Source organism: Podarcis tiliguerta (genome assembly GCF_965153285.1).
Source record: "Podarcis tiliguerta genome assembly, chromosome: 5".
Classification (NCBI taxonomy): domain Eukaryota; kingdom Metazoa; phylum Chordata; class Lepidosauria; order Squamata; family Lacertidae; genus Podarcis; species Podarcis tiliguerta.
Window position 1 is genome coordinate 59124766 of NC_139538.1, and position 22786 is coordinate 59147551.

General features: G+C 45.0%; 1 protein-coding gene across 2 annotated transcripts in view; it reads left to right on the plus strand.

Moving 5' to 3' along the window:
• Positions 1-2773: 2773 nt before the first annotated feature.
• DPYSL4 (dihydropyrimidinase like 4) overlaps positions 2774-22786 on the plus strand; it is a 32695-nt gene continuing 12682 nt past the window's right edge. Inside the window, exons 1-9 of one of the 2 annotated variants that reach the window (XM_083443528.1) lie at positions 2774-3139; positions 11163-11251; positions 12101-12285; positions 13527-13691; positions 16522-16583; positions 16682-16762; positions 19584-19652; positions 20635-20755; positions 21545-21701. In XM_083443528.1, coding sequence (XP_083299654.1) covers positions 2789-3139; positions 11163-11251; positions 12101-12285; positions 13527-13691; positions 16522-16583; positions 16682-16762; positions 19584-19652; positions 20635-20755; positions 21545-21701 — 1280 coding nt within the window. In that variant the 5' untranslated portion in view covers positions 2774-2788. Of the gene's footprint in view, positions 3140-6085; positions 6578-11162; positions 11252-12100; positions 12286-13526; positions 13692-16521; positions 16584-16681; positions 16763-19583; positions 19653-20634; positions 20756-21544; positions 21702-22786 lie in introns of those variants that run through there. The other variant, XM_083443527.1, reaches the window with a different exon arrangement.

The window sequence follows — 22786 nt, forward strand, 5'->3', positions numbered from 1 at the left end:
TTGTAACACCAGAGTTCCAAGAAAGCCTTAATAATATAATCATATACCATGTTCACAACTACTTTGGCATATGACTTGCGCTCATCAGTTAGAGAACATGTATATTCTGGGTAATTGTTTTGCCATCACGTCTAAACTATAATCCATTTGAATTGCTGCTTAATTTGTCAGTGACTGTGTGTTATGTATACCAGACTTATGCCTGTGGTTCAAGCTGTTGAAGGACTGTGGCTGTTATTTGAAAGTATTCAGCTCGCTTAAAATCTGTAGTCTTCAGTATATCCCAGAGTGCCTTACACAGCTTGTTAACATAAATACCTGTCATCATGGAGGAAACCAATGCACCTGAAAGTTATTTGTGGTGGACAGGTGCCAAATTAACCTGTATCTTTAATGACACCATTAAACCCTTACAGTGCAGAGTGTGTTTCTGAACAGTAATGGATTTAGTTTAGACTCAGGAAATCGTATTGTGAATATGTACAGTACACCCGCATATTTAGTGTACAGTTTATTTAAGCAGCTGTTGTAAATGTCTGTAAAAACTAAAAGCATATACAATAGTTTTCTTCCATGATAAAATATGCCATGGTTTACTTGTGTTTTCTAATGTAATCTCATAATAATCATATCCTAAATACTTAATGTTTGGTTCTGTGCTAAAGAGATAATTGATGAGCCTAAAATAGGCTTATATGTACAAAGTTTTACACATATTTTTGTATTGTGATTCATATGCTATATATATCAGAGACTTTCTATTCATTTGTAAAGTACATAAATTATTGTAAACTTTTAATTAAAAAAGTCTTTTAAACGTATGAATGACTAGACATGGATTTTCTCCATGCAGCACAAAAAGAAAAGTGTTGAAGCCACCATGTAAACAGCAGTAGTTGCTTTTGAACTATACCAATGGAGTAATCTGAGTAAGTTTACACATTGATCAGCACACACCAAAAAACTATGCTCCAGATTGTTGTAGAGAATATTTCCATTTATTATACCAACAATTACAGCCAACCATAGACAACCCAGCTCCCAACACATCTCTTTAAATGTCTTATGACTTGATTGAATGTTTCTTGGCAGGATACAACTATTTAATCAATTTCCATATCTTTATCCTATTTTACCACATGCATGCCTAGTGTCCAAAAAGGTCTATATAAGTCTATATGCTGAGGAGGTGTGAAGACAACAGCAATGTGCTGACAGTTTGGAAATACCAAGGTTATGTAAGGTAGGTTATGCTGAGAAGAAAGAAGTAATTGACTGGTCTGTGACCTGCAGCCCACTTCCTCCTTTCTAAAGTTTCCTATTATGGTGGCCCATTGGAAGGGAATATAGCACAATTTCTGTAAATGGTGGTTCCGGTTTCCTGCTCATGGAAGTAGCCTCCAAAATCTTCCAAGAGAATTTGGGGAGTGTCACACTGGCCATAGGAGACCACTTTGTGTGAGCAGTTGCACATAGCAACTGGATTAATAATTCTGGAACTAGTCCTTACATTAGGTACATTAGATATGTATGTTCATTAGATTTTAGAGGTCTTGACTGTAAGAAATGACTTTGTGTTCATGGATAAATAGGGGTCTCTCCTTTCTGCTTGCTTTAAAAACAAGAACTTTGAGCCAAGCTTTCTGCTAGCATTGCAGTGCAATGACCTAATTCTGTTTAGTAACTCGTTTCTAGAGCTATAATCCTGTATCAGCTAAAACAACAAGGGAATAAAGTATGTGAAACAGAACAGTCTGTTGCCCAAAGGCTGACATCAGTTGCAAGCAGAAATCGTATACTGGAGTACTGTTATCTCATTCATAATGAAACTCAAAATTTAAATAATCTGTGGAGGAACCTACTTTTTATATGAATTCTGACCTAAATTACCATCAGCAAAATGAAACAATTAGTAAAAAAATAAATAAATCCCACTAGGTAGCATTGAAATTTTTCCACAAATAGTACAATCAAATTGTTTGTCAGACACCACACTGCAGTTGTGATGAAAATGTAACAATATTTATTCTACTTTTTTTGCACATATCTGGATCAAAATTAAAGGAATGCAGAAGAGAAAATGCAAGGTATGCCAGTGTATCATGTGCTTCATAATGCATGCATTCCATTCAAATAAGTCTTCAAATTTCATCTACAGAATTGTAGTTGGCAAGGGTTTACAGACTTAAGTGGAAGCACTGGGCTACAAATGTTCTATAGCCCTACATAGAAAAGTGCTTCGCTTTTGTTCAAAACGCCTTTGGCAATCCCTTGATAAACTGTTAATGGAGCAAAAGCAAGCACGTTATCTCTTGTGTCTGTCTCCGTTGGTAAGGGAATAATTGATTCAATAAAGGCTGTCAGTAAACTTCCATTGTGTTTATTCTTCTTCTGGGACCACCTCGACTCATGCATGGTGAGTTGAGCCAACCCCCCGCGAGAGGCAAAGCAGCGTTTAAGTGACAGCGATGGAAATTCTCCTGTAGGTGGGCTCTCGCTGGGATGTCCTCCTAATGAACTCCTCCGGCGCGGCTGCTTCAGCACCACAGAGCGTGGACAGCTCCCAGCCAGCCAGCCAGGCTCGTGGCGAAGACCAATGGCGTTACCTGCCTAACGCAGCGCGGAGCTGGCTAGGAGTTTACATCTGACAAGTGAAATCGGATTGAGCCCCTGCGTTGCCGTGACACCCCCATCCCCACACGGCGCTAGTTCCCCAGCCCTCCCCGAGGGCAACACTTCGCTCCACTCTCCAGCAGTCCCAGGCAGGCGGCCTCCCTCCCTAGCAGCCATGGCAGAGCCGAGGGAGCAGCTCCAGCCGCCGGAGAAGAAAGAGGAGGAAGTGCCCGATTATTTCGCGGCCCTCGGCACCTGCAGCCCCAAGCCCCGGCAGAAGTACGGAGGGATGTTTTGCAACGTGGAGGGCGCCTTCGAAAACAAGACGCTGGACTTCGAATCGCTCGGCGGAGGGAGGCGAGGGGGCAGCAACCAGAAGCTCAGTCGAGGGGACCTCAGCCAGCTCTCGAGCGGGTCGGAGGGGCAGAGCGAAGCCAGCAGCGGCAGCCAAAGTACCCCGGTCCTCACACCCGCGGGCCCACCGTCAGTTGGAGTAGCGGAGGAATTACCCAATGGCTGCCATCAGGTAACAGGGGGAGGAAGGCGCTGGGGACGGTCATTGGAGGAGATGCGCTATGGGGCTAAACTTTTGAGGGTGCGGGATAAAGCTGAACCAGCGCTCTGTCTGTCTCTCATAGAAATGTTTCAGTGATGTATTTAACGACCTGAGAAAGGTAATGAGCAAATCCGGTGCAGAAAGGCCAGTCCCTTAGCGGAATCAGCCAAACGGCCCGGGAACAGGCAGAAAGCGTCTAGCGTCTGGGTTTCTTCCAGCCAAGTAGGCGGCGCTCGAAGTGACTTGGCTCATGCGCGCAGGTTCAGCTCGTGAGACAAGGACCTGGCAAACCCGTGAGCGGCTCGGCGTCCGCCCTCGATTTCAGAGGCGCGAGAGCTGCTCCGAGCAAGCGACAGAGCCAGCTGCATTTCCTGAACTGGAATGCGGTTTGGAATTCACAGTGGAGCCGCCGCTTCTTAATCGCATCCGAGGTCACGAAACCGGTCACAATCGCCCCCCTCCCGCCCTCCGAAGAGGACTGATCGGGACGTCAGGTGGCGATTGATTTCCCAATCGGCGGCAGCCCGTTTAGACGGCTGGCTGACTTTCTCCAGCGTCCTCTTTAAATGTAGCGAGGCAGCAATGTATACCCCACAGGTAGAGCAGGAGCACTGTGTCCTCTGTTATTTTGCAACGCAAATGAGCGTCACCGGGGACCTGGCTTTTGTCTCTTCAGTCTCTTTCCAAGGCAGAGTGCACATCGGAGTCAGCGTGCATGGTCCGTAGAAATCTCTGCTGCTGTGAGATTCAACAGACCCGGTCTTATGTTACAGCCAATGGGAGTCATTTTATTGATTTTCATATGAATAAAAGAATTGGATGGGAAGGCTGAAATGCTTTACACATTTACTGCAGGGTAGGTCCGGGTTAATTCAAAGGGACTTACTTCTGAGTAGATAGGCATAGGAATTTCAATGAGGCATACTTTGGGGGAAATTGCCATAGAATAGCAACCCAAAATGCCTTTTAAAAAGGTAGGACCGGGTGTTTCTTCCCAGTAGCAGGAGCCACGCGGAGTTTGTGGCTAGGGCTGGAGATTATATCAACCCAGAATGCTGGCCTTGGTGGCTATGTTCTTACCTCCACTGTGGAGGTAGTAGACTTCTGAATGCTAGTTGCTGGAAGCAGCAGGAGGAGAGAGTGGCAGCAGTGCTCAGATCCTGCCTGGGGGCTTGCCATAGACATCTGGTTGGCCACCAGCATGGTGGAATAGATAGGCCATTGGCCTGATCCAGCAGGCTCTTTTTACACACACACACAACCACACCTCCTACATCTGAGTGGGAATTGCAGCAAGGCAGAATTCCCCTCTTCTCTTCCACTTTAATGCTGATAAATGGTTTTTAATAAACTACTTTCCACGTGGTGCAGTGGAGAGGGAGGGAGGGAGTCTCTTGTGACAGTCTCTTTTTCCTGGTAATTTGAGCACAAAGCTTTAAGAACTGAGGTTTTGTTCGCCAGTCTAAATGCCACTTGGCTGCCCTGCAAGTTATTGATTAAGGCTGATATTCTAAATAAAAATAAAGAATACTTGCCTTGGTGTAAGTTCCCTTGAACTCTGCTTCTGAACAGGCATGCATATTTTCTCTTTGTTCTCTGAAATGAGTGACACATTTTACTTATTACTGCAAAACACGTATACCCCCTTCTCTAGCCCAGCAAAACGCCCATTTAAAGTCTTTAAAAGATAGGACACAAAAGGAAAGGGGTGTGTGGAGGGAAGAGGTAAACAAACAAAACCCAGGAAACACATTTTTAATGTTACAACATCAGCCTCGTACACGAGAGCCCTCCAGGATCACATCCAGACTCCAGCTAACCTGGAACTTGCGTTTCCATAGGAGTGCCAGACTGATGCTTTCAGGAAGCCTACAGGCAGAACACAAAGGCAGGAGCCTGCTCCTTTTGTTTGCCTCCCAGGCCTCCCATTATTCATTATTTCCTCGAAATATGGACGACCCATCGCTCGTGGCCAGGACCCCTTAGAGCAGAGCAGACATATCCTCTGCATGAATTTATCCCATCCTTAAAAACAAAACCAGCATACTAAGCTACTGGTCACCAATTAAATCGTGCGGCAGAGAATTCCTTAGTGAATTACGCGTCGTTTGAAACAGCACCTCGTCAAGTGCGTCTGATTCCGCTGAGGATCCCCTTATTATTGGATACTACCCAGATCTCTGGCTTCAACACTCGGTGGTGCTTATGAAGGAAAATTCTGACCCGGGCTGAGCTGGTTGCCCCGAGGATCTGATGCTATATTAAAACAGAGGGTCACTTAAACCTGAGATACACTTGGAAAAGTTAAACAAAACGGGGCTTCCTTTTGAATGGACGTGCAGATGACAGCGCTACAGGGAAGCACCCGCCTGTTTGGGGCTACACAACAACACTGCTCTGCATAGGAGCCAACTCCTAGGGACTTCGCCCCCCGCCCCCTCAAATATTTGAGGGGGCCGGTGACCCCCAAAGTTGATGGGCATTCAAATGGGGTGTATGTGCCGCGTCTTGTGATCGATTATGAGGGAGAGGGCTTACTTGGGCCCCCCAAAATTTTATTCAAGTTGGCGCCCCTGCTGCTCTGCGAGCGTGTGGTCCTAGTCACTCGGAAGCCGGTTCTACCGACATCCAGGATATTGGATTTCAAGCTAAACTCGGGGTGAGTAAGTCCCAATCCAACGCAAGGTTTGAAATATGGATCTGAAGCGGGGTGGATGGGGGGCAGGTGAGCTAACTTCCCGCTCCCAAATCAGCCCCGGGGAGCCGCCTGCGTCTATACCAGCTCCCAGCAGGATGCACACACCCCAAGCGCCAAACGGGAAACACAAAAGCCCTCTCGGCTGCGTCTCCAGCCAGCCGCCCCCCCTGCTGACGAGGGCCTGGCCCCTGGAGAGAGAGGGCTCGGCCACGTGGCCTTTGTTGGCCGGCGTGGGGAGGCGCAGGCTTTTGTTGGACAGGGCCGTGGCTGCTGCGGCGGGCCGGGTTCGCAGGAGAGGCCCCGGCGGAGCTGTCTGCCTGCGCGTCTGGGGCCCTGTCTGCCGCTGCCTGGCGCACGGGCGTGGAATGCTAATCAGGCAGCTGCTCACTCGGCAAGGCTGCCGGGCGGCCGGCGCAGGGGGAGCCACCGAGCTGCTCTCGCTCGCTCGCTCTCGCTTGCCCGCCCTCCCTCCCTCCTTGCCAGAACAATCCGCCGGGCGGAGAGGCGCGCACGCACACGCGGCGCCACTCAGCACAGAGCCATCCGCCGGCGCCAGCCGCTGCTCCCTCGGCCGGCCGCCCTCCGGACCCACAAAGGCCCCTCGTCGTCGCTGCCGCCCGTGACCCCTTCCCACCTCCCCGTCCCGCGCTCGGCAAGGCCTGCGGGGGAAGATGTCGTACCAAGGCAAGAAGAACATCCCGCGGATCACGGTGAGCCGCCGGGCCCTGGGCTGGGGATGGCGATGATTCTCGGGTTGGCATTGCTCTATGAGGGTCCGATCTGCGCTTCCCGGGCTTGTGCGGAGCCCCCAGCCCCCACCCTCCGCCTTTCCCCAGGCTTCTGGCGGCGCTGGTGAGGATCCCACCCGGGTGGGCCGCCGAGCTGAAGCCCCTGGGTAGGATTTTCGTAACGGGAAGGCGAGGGGAGGTTTGGGTTGCAACGGGGAGGGAGGGGTAGGTGGAGCTGCGCGGTCCCGGTGGGCTTCAGGGGGAGGGGGCGTGAGGCTCAGGCGAGACCCGAGCGAGGGCATTCGGCATTTGTGCCTCCGCCGGCCATGGCTGGTAGTGACCGTCCGCCTGGGGACTCCTCGAACAACCTCTCCTTGTCCACAGCGCGCTCTTTCTCCCCATGTAACGTTCAGCCTGTAGGTGCGCGCTGCTGCCTTCTTCGCGCAGAAGCGAGCCAATGGGTTCCCCCACCCACCGGCTTTCCAAGGAGAAAAACAAAACAGAGCGCTGTGTTATTCTGGAAATCTCCCAGGGTTATAAAGCGCTGCGAAAGACCTTGAGGAATCCGCACCCCGAATCAACTTATAAGGGAATGCAAAACAACATTCTTCGTGGCGCGCCTTTCTTCTTCTTCGCTAAGTGGCTGGTGTCGCCTTCTTCTGTTGTTTATCCGCTTGCAGCCCACTCCCGCCCTCGATCTGATTGCTCATTCGAGGATTTCTAACTCCCTTTGAGTGGGTGACCTCCTACGACACCATCCTCCATTCGACCCTCTTCAGAATGTTAAAATGTGCATTTCCAGAAGCAGGTGCGCAGCCCAAGCCTCTTTCTCGAGGGGCAGAGGAGCCCCATTTGCCTCCCATGGACAAATCTATATCCGTGTTTTCCACCTCAAAGAGAGGGGATTAATATCTTTTTGGCTGAATTTGTTTTTAAGCGCAAAGAGCTTAATTTAGCTTGGTGTCTAGAGTATTTCTCAGTATCAGGCATGTGAAAGGCAATCAATACAGGTTCTTCAGATACAAGTTGAACAGATAAACACTGAAATGTGAGCATTTCCTATAAGGATTTCTTCAGTGACTGTGGGATGTAGTAACTTCTAATACACAATCTGTTCCTGGGAATATAGGTGGGGGGGGAATAGGGGGATGGAAGTCTTCTGACTGAGGGCTGCTATTTAAGACATTTGCCACTGAAAGCTCCCTGTGCAGAGAATTAGTGTCCTCTTTTGTTAAATGTAACCCAACTTGAACCCCAAGGATTTAAACAGTGTTTTATCCTCAGCTGGATGTGCTTCATAATAACAATGCAACAAGCTTCTATTTACCTGTTAAATGCTTTTCAAATACAGTGCACATTCATATTATGTGTAAGCTAAGCTCTGCTGTTTGAAATAAGTCCATGTATCAGACCTATCTTTATGCAAAGGTAGTTATTTCAAATGCCTTCTGGATCTCCATTACATCAACCCATACACACCTGAGACTGCAATCCTATATATATTTCTTTGTCATAAGTCTTACTGAATTTAGTGGGATCTACTTCTGAACGGGACAGCGGGTGGCGCTGTGGGTTAAAGCCTCAGTGCCTAGGGCTTGCCGATCGAAAGGTCGGCGGTTCGAATCCCCGCGGCGGGGTGCGCTCCCGCTGTTCGGTCCCAGCGCCTGCCAACCTAGCAGTTCGAAAGCACCCCTAAGTGCAAGTAGATAAATAGGGACCGCTTACTAGCGGGAAGGTAAACGGCGTTTCCGTGTGCGGCTCTGGCTCACCAGAGGAGCATTGTCACGCTGGCCACGTGACCCGGAAGTGTCTCCGGACAGCGCTGGCCCCCGGCCTCTTGAGTGAGATGAGCGCACAACCCTAGAGTCTGTCAATACTGGCCCGTACGGGCAGGGGTACCTTTACCTTTTTTACTTCTGAGAAGTCATTCAGGGGATTGCACTATAAGGGTAACAATATTTTCCTGTCTCTCTCTCTCTTCTGCTTCCCCACACAGCGAATTGTCAGGCATTTACCACAACTAAAGGTGTTAGGATCGGTTGCATATAGCCCACATCAATGTGAATCTCTGCATATTTCTACTTTTCAAAGGCAATCACAGTTTGTTACTATCTTAACATTAGCATTCTCCAAAACACAAATTATTCTTTTCTTGACCTACTTTTGATCCCTTCCCAGGTTTGATCCACTAAATCATTATTATTATTTTGTCATGCTACCCATTTGCATCCCCTCCTTATCCTGCCCTTTATCAGAGGGGTGTGTGTACATTGCACCTATAGACACATGCACTATTAGGGTTACATCTAATACAGCAGATTATGCTTGTGAAATCAACTGTGGAAATTTCTGACCAACTCCCCACTGAAATAAACTGTGGAATAAAGCACACCACATTCATTAGGATCTAAAGAATTGGGAAACTAGTGCTTATGTTCAGGCAGGAGTTCCCAAGACTGTGTGGCAAGCTGAAATCGAAGAGGATTGAAAAAAACAGCTTGTGGAACGGCATGAAGAGTCAAGGGGGAGAGAGCCTGTGAATATTCCGCTGAGCTAGTGCACGTCCCTTGTGTGAACCTAAGTGTCTCCTTGGATCCTGGCCATGATGACTGAGGAAGCTCTGATGCCTGCTTAAGCCCTTTAGGGTTGACTTTTAAAGTAAGCAACGTCAGAACTCATTACCTGCCAAGTAATTCTTGGCTGTGAGCCTCTTGACCTGATGGCCTAGCCTGTGAACTCTCAAATGCATTAGTAGGAGAGGTAGGTGACTCTTTCCCATTCCTTGCATCCTGTCATGTTAGATGGCTTGAAGAGCCTGCTGCATCAGGCCAATGGACCATCTATCTGGGTTTAGACAGGCCTCACAGCTCCCTTCCTTTCTCAGTGTACTCTATTTCTCCCATCAAAATGAGCAGCTGTGATGTCACTTCTGTAGAAGGGGTTTTCTTTCGAGGTGGGCTTTGAACAGAATGGCTCCCCCCAATTCCTGACATGTGAGGGCTTTATTCTTCATTGTTTGGCCGTGAGCGAGCCAGAGTAGGCCAGCCCTTGAAGCAGCGACTGAAAGGAAGCTGTTTGAATAAAGGCTGGCTTACCGCATCTGGCCCGTGCTCTGGTTGTTATGGAGAAGGGGTGCAACCTAGGAATAGTTACAGCATTGCTCATCCAATACTGTCCCCCCTTCATGGGGAGGAAGAGCTGCAGTGGGTCACTGAAGCTGTTCATTGAGGTATCCTGATGAAACAAACCTCTTATGCTTTCTATACATTATTCACTTTGATTGGTAGCACATGTCTTACCCACATCATCATTATTGACCCAATATTCCTGTATCAAGGTGTAAACACCCAGGAATTGTTGTGAAGGCATTCATTGTTCTGTCTAAGGCCCATGGGCTGGAAGTGGCCCGCGGAGGTCGTTTGACTGGCCCACGAGCCACCCCCGAACCAAGCTGGTTGTGCACTGCGCTAAACCAGCGCGGTGCAGGGATTCGCTTCCGCGGCACCGGAAATTGCGTCTGTGCATGCACAGAAAATCGCAGGCAGGCGCATGATCCAGCCCACAGAGGGAACTCCGCAGGACCGATCCAGCCCAGGCAAGAAAAATCTTGCCGACCCCTGGTCTATGAAATGAAACTGGTATGGGCTAACTTGAACTTGGAAGAAGGCCACCTGGGTACTCTAAATCCTATTATAAGAGGTCCTTGAAAGGGTGTTGTAAACCAAAGTAGCCAACTCCTTGATACTTTCCTTGTTAGTACTGTTGCATTTATAAAGACCTACAGTTAAGGGTATAAGCCCCAGGCTATGTAACAAGGAAGCCAATTCCACATGCCTTCAGAAATTCCTTTTTGTTAAAAATTCTGTTTCAGTTGCAAACCATTACATTTTTGTTGCCGTTAGGATGGGATACTGTCCTTCTCTGTACACTTACTTTCCTTTGCTGTGTGACTTATTCTGCATTTATTCTGATAATGTGTTTCTGAGTCCCTAGCATTCTCCAGCAGCTGGCAGATTCCCTGGAATTGCTAACAGAGGTCAACTCAAAATGAGTCACCTTTCAGCAAATTATAGGCCTGATTCCTTGTAATATCCTTGGAGACAGCGCCGAGAGGGGAAATCAACAAAGGCTTTGCACCAGAAACCCATGGCTCCTTGTTTTGAGAGCTGAAAAATGTGGGATTCTAGCCATCTTAATTAAGAGCTGCCTGGCTGGCACTGTGTTTTACAATAACATTTGACAAAAAAATAAGTCAGGCAAGACTGATGAGTGTATTTTCTAAATTCTATAACACATAATTCCTACCAGTTGGTCAGATAGCCCAGAGATGCCAACAATTTTTGCTGCCTTTGTTGTTTGTATTACATTCTTTTGCATTTCTAGACAAAATAACATCAGCTGCTTTGCATGTCTTAGACGAAGTCTGAATCTCAGGTGTGATTTGAGACCAACACTCAGCTTGCACCACATATTTCTCCATAGTCTGCTTCTGAATGTCTACCTAAAGTCACCTTTAATAAAATGTCTGGTTAGCTTGGAAATCATTGTTTGTTTGCTTTTAAATCAGAGTGACCGGCTGCTCATCAAAGGAGGAAAGATTGTCAACGATGATCAGTCATTTTATGCAGATATCTATGTGGAAGATGGCTTGATTAAGTAAGTTGCTGAAAAATATTTTGGAGTACAGTTTTATTTATTACAGATATTTGTGTACAATTTGATCTACTTTCATTGCTCTCCGATACATTAATTACAATATAAGCAAAGCATAGAGGAGACAGAGTATAATTGTTGTTACGCAACTACATGAAAGTAACACATTCAGTACTACGGTACACAGCACCTTTTGCTCACAGGGACCTATGGATCAAGATTATTATTATTTATTTATTTTCTATATTGCTCTTCATCTGAGGATCACAGGGAATGCCCCCAAAGAAGTATGATTGGCCTCCATCTGTCTTGGGAGACAATTGAGTAGTGCACCTTTGGGGGTTTAAGTCAGACTGTTGGAAGGTTGCAAAAGAAATATATCTATAGCTTAATCCTAAGGCTGTGCTCAGGTGGCACTTTCCTTTGCTCCCTGTTGAGTGCTAGAACATTTAACTGTGAATGTAGAAAGCATTTCAGCAAGGAGAGTCTGGTAAGAAAACACATTTCCAGAAGCCGTGTTATGAGCATCAGGAACACAGTGAGTTGATCTAGTTCAGGGGTAGTCAATGTGGTCCCCTCCTGTAATTTTGGACCATAACTCTCTTTATCCTGATCATTGGCCATGTTGGCTGGTGCTGATGGGAGGTGTCGTCCACAGCATCTTCACTACCCCAGATCTTGTTACCAGTACTCGATTGCCATTTAAATCAATGGGATTTAAGTAATAATTTAATTGCTGGGATCTTCATTCAATGAAATTAGTCTGGATCCGACCCAATATGTTGGATATCTGTATGCTGTTGTCCTCCTTGAATGAAACTTGCAAGCAATCTCTTTTAATGTCATTTTCAGGCAAATTGGGGAAAACCTGGTTGTTCCTGGAGGTGTGAAAATGGTTGACGCTTACGGCCAGCTAGTTATGCCAGGTGGGATAGATGTCCACACTAGATTGCAGATGCCAGTGTTGGGAATGACCTCTGCTGACGACTTCTATCAAGGAACAAAAGCAGCTCTGGCAGGAGGGACCACCATGATTCGTATGTAATGTCCTTACTGTGGACTGCATTCCCTCTGTTGTTAGAGCAGAAAAATCGGTCACTGAAAATAGCTAATTAGAGGTTGCTCACTTGGTGCGGTGGGGCCACAGCACTAGTTTCCCCAGTGTGACTGCCTCTTAGCAGGAGGGAGAGGAGCATGGTGGGAGCATCAGATTGGCTCTGACAGTGTGCCTGCACAGCCACAGTGGCCCTGCCACCTTGCTGCTTACCAAGTCCCTTCCAGTACGTGGCAGTGGTGCCACTCCTAAGAAGCTTGCTTTGCAACTCTGTTCTGTTCAACTCAGCGAGGCACTCTTGCCAGGTACCACTTGGGTCCAAATTTCCTCAGAGTGTAGCTGAGCTGAACACATCCAGGCTGACTTTCAGCAAATGAGAAATGCCCTGTGTTTGCCTTGTAACACGCTCCTTTTGATACACCAGTCACGAAACCATGTTACTTGTATGTATGTAAGATCACTGCTCATTTGGTCACACGAATTAGCCTTTAATGCATGTCTGGGCTCCCACAATGCATTCTGTACTGTAGACTTGCATAAACATATCCCCATGTCATTGTGGTACAACGACAACCCTTTGGGTGTAGCAGAACTTTCATTTTTCACAACATTTTGTGTGTCCTTCCCCTGCCTGGTTATAATCTTAAAAATTAGGTTGTCTGAAATATAATTATAGACACTGCAGATCTTTGGTGCTACCTATTCTGATGTGAGAGCCAGTGTTATGGGTCAGTTAGAATCTGTTAGAGTGTCAAACTAGGACCTGTGAAACCAAAGTCTAGATTCCCACTTATCCATTAAGCTCACCTTGGGCCAGTCATAGTCCCTCAGCCTTATATGAGGATAAAATGAGTTTGGGGAGAACCATGTACTTCACCTTGGAACTCCTTGGAGCAGGCATAGGCAAACTTGGCCCTCCATATGTTTTGGGACTACAACTCCCATCATCCCTGACCACCTGTCCTGTTAGCTAGGGATGGTGGGAGTTGTAGTCCCAAAACATCTGGAGGCCCAAGTTTGCCTATGCCTGCCTTGGAAGAAAGGTGAGATGCAAATGCAAAAAACCCCCCCAAAATGCTTCTTGAAATAAGAACCTTTCAATAGATATGGGGTAGGAAACCCATTGCCTTCCAGGTGTTGTTGGACTCTAGTTTCCATCATCTCTGGCATCCCATATTAGGCAATTGAACCCTCATCATCCAATGAATGCATTTGTTTCTCCAGTTGACCATGTGTTCCCTGAATCTGGGTCAAACCTTCTGACTGCCTATGACCAGTGGAGAGAGTGTGCTGACAGTAAAGCATGTTGTGATTATTCTCTGCATATTGACATCACACGCTGGCATGAGAGCATCAAAGAAGAGCTGGAGGCTCTCGTCAAAGACAAAGGTAAGTGCAAAGATACGCTTCATAGAAAGTAACAAGTGGATGGAGATTTACGACTGTCATAGCTTCCTAGTTGCAAAAAGGCATGAATATTGCAACACTGGAAGGCAAAGATCCCGCCACATATAAACTGCTAGATTATGCAAAAGAGTGTTTTAGCTTGAGAGCAAATGATGTTTAATAGATGAGTGAAGCTTATCCTTTTTGACAAGATGTGTTTATCATTTTATGAATATGATGTCCTAACATGCAGTGTTTTTCCACCATTGGAAAACTCAGTTTTTGTGTTCTTTGATTATTTGAGATCATTTGTCCTCTAATTCAATATTTGGGAAGTATAACTATTTTAAATGTTCTTTTTATTCTGTGTGTCTGTACCCACATGCATATACACATATATATACACACACATAAAAGTAAAGGGACCTCTGACCATTAGGTCTAGTCGTGACTGATTCTGGGGTTGTGATGCTCATCTCGCTTTATTGGCCGTGGGAGCCGGCGTACAGCTTCCGGGTCATGTGGCCAGCATGACTAAGTCGCTTCTGGTGAACCAGAGCAGCACACGGAAATGCCGTTTACCTTCCCGCCGGGCGTGCTTCCTACTTTGACGTGCTTTCGAACTGCTAGGTTGGCAGGAGCTGGGACCGAGCAATGGGAGCTCACCCCGTCATGGGGATTCGAACTGCCGACCTTCTGATCGGCAAGTCCTAGGCTCTGTGGTTTAACCCATACACACACATAGGACAATGAAAATTAGTTAACCATCAGTAAAAAAAACAAGCTTTCTTTCTTAAGCATGACAATATCCAGTGTTGTGGAGTAACATTCAATAGCATCCCACCTTAATATGATTTGACCCTTAGGTAGACATTGTTAAAACTAGAATCCCCCACTCCCAATTCCAATAGTTTATTAAGGTGCCAGCTATGACTTGGATGTGGAATACTTGAGAGGGCTTTTGGTATCCCATGCTACTGGGCTGCCCAAGTGGACCAAAACAAAAGAAATAAAAACACCCATTCTGGGTGTTGCATTCAGGTTGCTTCTGAGAAGGTCCACCAGGTGAACATCTAGGCAACTACTTGAATGCTTCTGTCTTTCCTGCCACTTTTGAATTACTATTGAATCAAATCTGCATAAAATCATTCCACTGTGGCAATGATAGTGGGAGAAAGAAGGATCCTGCAGGCATCTCACCCCCTTTGGATTCCAACCTTCATCATGGTTTTTCCCCACACAGAGGGCCTTCTGGGAAGCCAGCTGAATCCTTCCAGATTAAATCCGCTGTGAAGCTACTATAAGGCTATGCTATGGCTCTGATGTGGTTTCCCACTCAGAGAGCCAGAAATTTCACCCAAGAGCTACTTGGTCAGAACCTGCCCAGGCATCCCAGTGGGAAGGTCCACACATTCCTCATTGCAACAGGCTCCTTGTGGTGTGGAAGCCACTTCCATGTGGTGTGGTTCTAAACTGTATGTGAGACTGTTTGTATGCATGTGTGTGTGAGAGAGAACTGGGTGACAGTTCGAATGGGGTGACAGTGTGAATGGGGTGACACTCTTGTGTTTCCCAAGGAATTGGCACTAGACCCATACGACCAGGATCGTCTGCATGGCCACACTATTTCCTGCTATTCAGAATTGTTCTCTAGTATTGCTTTACTATTAGTAAAGAGAACTAACAATTATTCCCATTCACGATTGTGTTGTGCCAGCACAACTGGCCACAGGATCCATCACTGGCCACATGGTTGTTTCCATTAGTACGATTATACTCACTATTATTCAGTGTTCACAAAATCATGTGCCACAAGACCCACATAGTCCCACTCATCACACACATGCCCTGCATCATGGGATTGCACCCTGGTGAAGGGGCCGCTTTCTATAGGCCATGCTGCTGAAGGAGTTCACACTGAGTAGCCCCAGAAGAAAGTGGAAGGAAAATACCAAGCATTATCAGGAAGAGATTGGGAAACCTTGCAGGAAAATCATTTCTGGGAACACAGTGCACCATCTTTCAAAGAAACTGATGGTGAAACACAAGAGCCATAGCTCAGTGGTAGAATGTATGTTTGCATGAAAAAGGTTGGGTTCACTGCCTGACATTCTCAGGTGAGGTTAGGAAAGACTTCTGCTTGAAACCATGGCAAACCACTGCCGCTCAGTGTAGAGGATACTGATGGTCTCATTCTGTTTAAGGCAGCTTTGTATGTTCCTACAAAACACAACGTTAAGATTTTAAGTTAACCAATACATGGAATTGGTTTATCCAATCCAATGTCAGATTTCTCATGTTTATTTAAACGTTGCAATAAATTCTAATAATATAATTGGAAACTGTTGGGGATTTTGGTTCAATTCTACAACCCAAGAAGTCATACAGAGAAATTAACATAGCGCAGCTTAATGCATGAGCATAGCTTATTGCTCCAGATTGTCTGAAAAAGAATTTGATAGGTTCAGAGCCTTGTGGTATATACCTGAGTGGTATGTATCTGCACACTGTGGTTCCTAACTAATTGCACTTTTGACATTGGAAATAAAATGCATTAATGACAACTGTTCACTTAGCATAGATGAGTAATTCAGAGTCATATCATTGTATTTGACTTGACTGCTAAGAATGTTAAATCAGACACTTAGGATTCGATAGCATTTTCTTCTGAATAAACAAGCTCATGGCTCACAGCATAGATTTTATTCAACATTTTTCAATTCAGATTCTAAGCCTTGATTAGTTTTGTATCTAAGCTGGCCATGCTATGCAGCCTGGTAACTGATGATCATCTTTCAGTAGCAATCATTAATTCTCTTCTGCTTTCATTAAGGTGTGAACTCCTTTCTTGTTTTCATGGCTTATAAAGACAAACTCCAGTGCACTGATGCTCAGGTAATATACATACAAGATGCAAACTATTGTTCAACTATGCTTTCGTTGAAAAACATAAGCATTATCAGACTCCACCATTTTTCTTTCTTTCCTGGCAGATGTATGAGATATTCAGTATTATTCGAGATCTGGGCGCCATTGCCCAAGTACATGCTGAAAACGGAGACATCATTGATGAGGTAGAGTGTTTATTTATTTCATTTCATTTATGACTCACTGGCCATGAAGCATCCCAAAGCATTTGGCAATTTAAAAATCAGCAGTGAAAACAATTTCAAATCCAATCCAGTTAGAAGGGTGGTTGGAAAAGAAATGTCTTCAATAGGTGCTGAAAAGGCTGTAAAGACAGTGCCTGTCTGATCTGTAATGGGCACAAGTTCCAAGGGGCAGGTGCCACCACACTAAAGGCCCTGTTCCTACATCATGTGGAATGAACTTCCTGATGAGATGGTATCCACAGGAGACCCTCATCTGCAGAGTCCATTGATTGGTTGGGTGTATAAGGAGCGAGAGGATCTTTTAGGTATCCTAAAAGGTATCCAATCCATCTGTAATATGTTGAGGATAATGGCCTACAGTACAAGTTTGTACTTTATCAGAACTTGATTCTGGATCAGGCTGTGTGTGTGTGTGTGTGTGTGTGTGAGAGAGAGAGAGAGAGAGAGAGAGAGAGAAATGGGACCAACAAAAAGTAGCATATGGCAGTGCATAGGAGCAGCCATATGGATTCAGAACAATGTGCCCTCCAATCTTTGGGCACTTTTTCATGGCACTGTGGAAAATGATAGTATCTATATGCCAGCTGGGCATTTGATAACATTTGTTTGCCACTAACTACATATTGTCTGCCAAGTTACAATTGTAAAAAAAAACAACACATACAAAAGTTTAAAACAGCAACAAAAGAGTAATGCAACTTTATTTGCTACAAGTGTTCATACTGCAAAACGATAAAGAGGATGAACCCAACCCTAGCCAACTAAAAGATGAGCACCACAGCAGGCTAGAGTATCCTCATACCATGGGAACGTGTGTGTGTTGTCCTTTCCATGTGTTTGCTGTGAGAAACATTGAACATAGTTCACCATGGGAAAGTGGCATATAAAAACATGAAATCTATTAGGGATCTTCCATGGTAAACAGTTTAAAGTAGTTTGTGTGTGGTTGCTGATGCTTGTGTCTCAACCTTGTGTATTTAAATGTCAGGCACCTGAAACCTCAGAGAGGGAGAGGGAGAGGTGTCTGTGTGTGTGTGTGTGTGTGTGTGTGTGTGTGTGTCCCATACAGCCAAGGAGGGGTTGGGTTTGTGTATCTTCCTTGTTCTGTTTTACAGAGATCCTTAATATTCACCCCCAGGGCATTCTTAAATTATCATCAGTTGAAAAGTTGGAAGCCCTTCTGAAGATATTGATCTGCTTGGGATTAGAGAATTTTTGTTCACATCTGACATCATACTTTGATCCAAAGCAGATAGGTATCACCAGAGCGGGTGGTTGTTTTTAGGGTTTTCAACATAGTTATTAAAAAACTATGAAGGGTGACCTTCAAGTGTATTTGCAGGCAAAGAACAAAAGCATGGAAATAAATGTCTCTAGAGCACTTCAAGGACAGAAAACATTTACCTCGGATTGCAAAAGATTAAATGCTCTTGAAATTACCATGTAGAGATTTACTGCCTGTCAGAATATAACTAGTTATTCAGAAGGCTTACTTACCGCTTTGCACAACAATCTTCTGAGAAAGTGATTTGTAATCACTATAATACCTCAATAACAATAAATTAAATCCAAGTCTAACCTTGACTTGGCCATTGTACTGCAGGCTCTGGTAGCTGCCAGATCGGATTATCACAATGTTCTCTACAAGGAGCAGCTCTAGAAGTTACTTGGAAACTTCAACTGGTCTAAAATGCAGTGGCCAGATTACTGGATAGGGTCCCACTTAGATCAAATATAACACCTATTTTCAAACAGCTGCATTTGTTTGCACGCCCAATTTAAGGTGCTCATGTTAGTCTGAAAAGCCAACTCAGGTCCCAAATACAGTACCTGAAATAGCATCTCCTTTCCTACAGTCCTCCTTGAGTATTAAGGTCAGCAGAGGGGGTCCTCTTAGTTTTTCTGTATAAACAAACTTCATAATACAGCTTTCAGAAAACACTGAAGATGCTTATCTTTACCCTGGCTGTTGATTCCTGAGATGTGTATTTTTTTTTCAGGAGCCTATTTTAATTTTGTTTAAAAAAATTATACGTAGCCTAAAAGCTATAGACATATTGCATGGGTTCAACTTGTTTGTTGTACTAGCAGAAACCAGCATGTGTCTCAATAGCACAACAGGACTTCTCTCTCTTTCACTGCCACCGTGCATCTCCCAAACCTCCCCAAATCTGGTCAGGAGAACTCCTAGAACAGTGCATGGATGGAGGAGCGAGGAGATCATTCCTCCTGGCAATGCTTTTTGGGCTTGGTTGGTCAAATAGAAACATAAATTTGCTTTCCATGAGCCCAAATCCTTGGAGAAATTTTTTTGGACTCCATCAACACACTTCGTTTTGTTGTTGTTTTTAATGTGGATCATTCAGATGGAACAAGGATGTTAGAAAGATGGGTACTTATTATACATATTTAATCAGCTAGAATTATGTATCAGAATTCTATTTTTAAAAATTCTTCCTCTTTTGGCATCCTTGATATATTTCACTTGCCTTTTTTAAAGAATGGTTTCAGAAACACCCCCACACCCCCACTGCCACCCTAAGACAGGATAACAGTAGGATCTATGTTTAGACTTGCCTTGTAAACTACCAAACAGAGAGTTGCAGAAGGCAAATGGTTATGCTGCTGAGTTGCACATATAGATGAGGAAGTTAACCTCTCTAATTGTCATGGATAATAAATGGTTGTGGTGGTGTTTTTAAAAAGATAGCATTCTAAAGTTTCAAATTAGATTTTTGCACCTTTCATTTATTGCTTCTCCCATATTTCTTCATTTATTTAGGAACAAAAAAGACTTTTGGAGCTGGGGATTACTGGTCCAGAGGGTCATGTTCTCAGTCATCCAGAAGAGGTAATATTAAGTAGGTCCCCACAGAATTACTGTCAACTCTACTCAGTAAAATAAAATTGGGGAAATACCATTGAGGGTTAAATTCACACGTGAAATCTCTTTTGCCGAGCCACGTTCAGACTTCACAAAGCCTTCCAAAGTACCGTTTCGATAAGAGAGGGATGCCCATGCTTAAGCACTGAATGTCACATGCAAGAGCATCATGCACTACAAATTATTGTAGAGCTACACTATTTTTGAATAAAATCCTGTAAGTGTTTTGCTGCAGTGAAATTAGCATCAACATAGATAAGATTAATGCAACTGTATCTTTCAGGGGTGGATTATAGGTTCTGCTCCAGATGTTGTTGGACTACAATTCCTATCAGTCTCAGCTAGCATGATTTAATGGTCTCAGACTTAGTTATAATGAGATGATACCCCACAACATCTGGAGGACACCATGACGACGATCCCGGTGTAGCTTATAGATTTTGACACTTGGTGCTTTTGCAATCTGAAATGAGACTAAAAGGATGGTCCGTGTGTCATTATATAAACAACACCACTTCTGCTGAGTTTTATTGTTCTAGATGGCACTCTTAGGTTGCTTGTTAGGCAGTAAACCCCCTTCAACCCACCAGGAGCTGCTTCTGAATAAACATGCATACTCTTTCAGTTATGTGTTTATTTACGCATTTATTTGTTTTTAAAACCACATTTGAGTCTCTTCCAGTAATAATTATTGTCCGACTGAATTATTCATATATTTGAAATCAATCAATATCAGAGGAGACATAATGCTAACTTCCCCACATTTCCCTGTAACTACAGTTTCCCCGTAAGTGCAGTTGTGAGTGGGGTAGACTTATGAAGAACAAGTAGAACAATCCATCATAACAGAATCCTAGCAGCCCTAGCTGTTGTTTAAGCTCTAGGCAAGCTACTTCAGATGAAGCAGACATTGTGAAGTAAGTATCTGACTGTGTTCATGCTTCCAAAGGTTGAAACGGAGGCCGTGTTCCGTGCCATTACAATAGCGAAACAATCCAATTGCCCCTTATATGTCACAAAAGTCATGAGCAAGGGGGCTGCAGATGTCATCGCTCAAGCCAAGAGAAAAGGTAAGTCCTGTTTCACGCTTCCATACTGATGAGGACTTCCTGTCAAGTCAGCAGTTTTTGAACAGGGAAATTTAAATGCCCAGACATTTAAAATGATGGTACATAGTAGACATTTTTCTCCAGGAGATCAAGCAAGGACCGCTAGTGGTGGATTCAGAATATCTTTCAGGCATAAACTTGACATTCTTTCATGTCGTTTGAGCATCCTTGGAGGTGACAAACCTCTGGAAGTGTTGCGGACAACGTCCTGTCCTACTGTCAGAAAATCTTTGGTTGCATTCAGAAACCTTAAGGTTAAGAAATGTCATCTTCTGTGAAAGGTCTTTTGCATGGTCTTGTCTTGAAAATCCCTCTTGAGACAGGTTTGTCCCCAATACTCTGTTCTCTTTCACAGTATCTAAACGGTATACCTGACATTCAACCACAGACACTGGAATTTACTAGCACAAGATTTTTTATCAACCTTTTGCCCCTATATTTTCGATTGGGAGCTGTATACACACACACACACACACACACACACACACACACACACATATCTAAACACCAGTCTCATCTCAAGGGAGTCTCAAGTTAAGACCAGGGAAGCCAAATTTCTAACATTTGAATATATATGCAGATACAGCATGCTTGTTTGTTTCATATACATTTTCCTGCTTCCAAAGGGGTGTGCATATCACACATTTTTGTACCATAGGATGTTCCTGGGTGGGGGAGATGTGGGGCAGCTGCTTTTGATGGCAGCAATGTGCATACTGCAGTGGTGGTGACTGTTGATTGTTTGTTCAGGCACAGTTGTGTATGGAGAGCCAATTACAGCCAGTCTTGCTACAGATGGCTCTCATTATTGGAGCAAGAACTGGGCCAAGGCTGCTGCCTTTGTGACATCTCCTCCCATTAGCCCAGATCCTACAACGCCCGATCATCTCACTTCCCTCCTAGCATGGTAAGTCCTAAGGACAGAATGACCTTTCTCTGGAAACACCAAATAACAGACTGCAGCTCAAATGTGATGGTTAGCATGAGAAGAGCTAGCGGCTGTCCTGGAATAAGCATCCGAAAACCTCCTTATTTGGACCTGGTTTCCCACTATGCCAATATTTCTTTCTTCCTCTGGATTGCAACCATGGTGGAGAATGTCAGAGCTGTGGGCGTCTCTCCTCACCACAGATGCCACGAGCCTCTTGGAAGTTTTTATAGTCTTTATTTACAGTATTTACAATGGGTCATTAGCACATCGTTCATCCATCAGAGTCACTCAGTTCAGATCTCTGCTGAGGCCTGCTTTTGCCCCTAAAACAGCTCATAAAATGGTGAGGTCTCCCACCCCATAGTTCCGCCCTTCTCTTTACCACAGGCCTTCTCTAGGGCAGTCGTAAATTTCCCCCCTGATTCTGAGCCTGAGCTTAACCCCTGCATTCCCTGTGAACTTTCCGTCTCCCCAGCCCTTTCTGGGCTTATTCCAACCGCCCTCTCCTCATTGCCTCCCTCCCCCTCAGGCACCTCGTCCACATCTTCCGCTCCCAGGTCCCCCTCCCTCTGGGAAACTTGAGACTTCTGGTTCTTCCCTGACAGAGAATGTGTTCCTCTCATTTCCATATCATTTGCAGGTGGATTTTTTTCCTGGAAGCAAATAACCTGGGGATGAGCACTAAACTGGCACAATATCCCACTATGGTTCCAGAAGTGGGCTTTTGCATCATATATAACTTAAATATCATGTGGAAATTAACAGTCAGGGGAAAGTTGTGAAAATGGAATAAACTGCAGCCTTTGACTGGGACCTGGAAGACCAGGGTTCGTGCCCCCAATCACCCATGAAGCTCCCTGGATGACACAGGGCCAGTCACTGCCCTTGAGGCTACGCTACCTTACAGGGTTGTTGTGAGGATTAAATGGGGAGGGGGAGCCACTTGAGCCCTTTATAAGAAAAGTGGAATATAAATGTACTACTCATACTATTTTAAAAAAGGAGTGTGGCTTTATATGTTTGTTTTCCCCCATACCGTGGCTGCTAGTCCTGCATTCCTG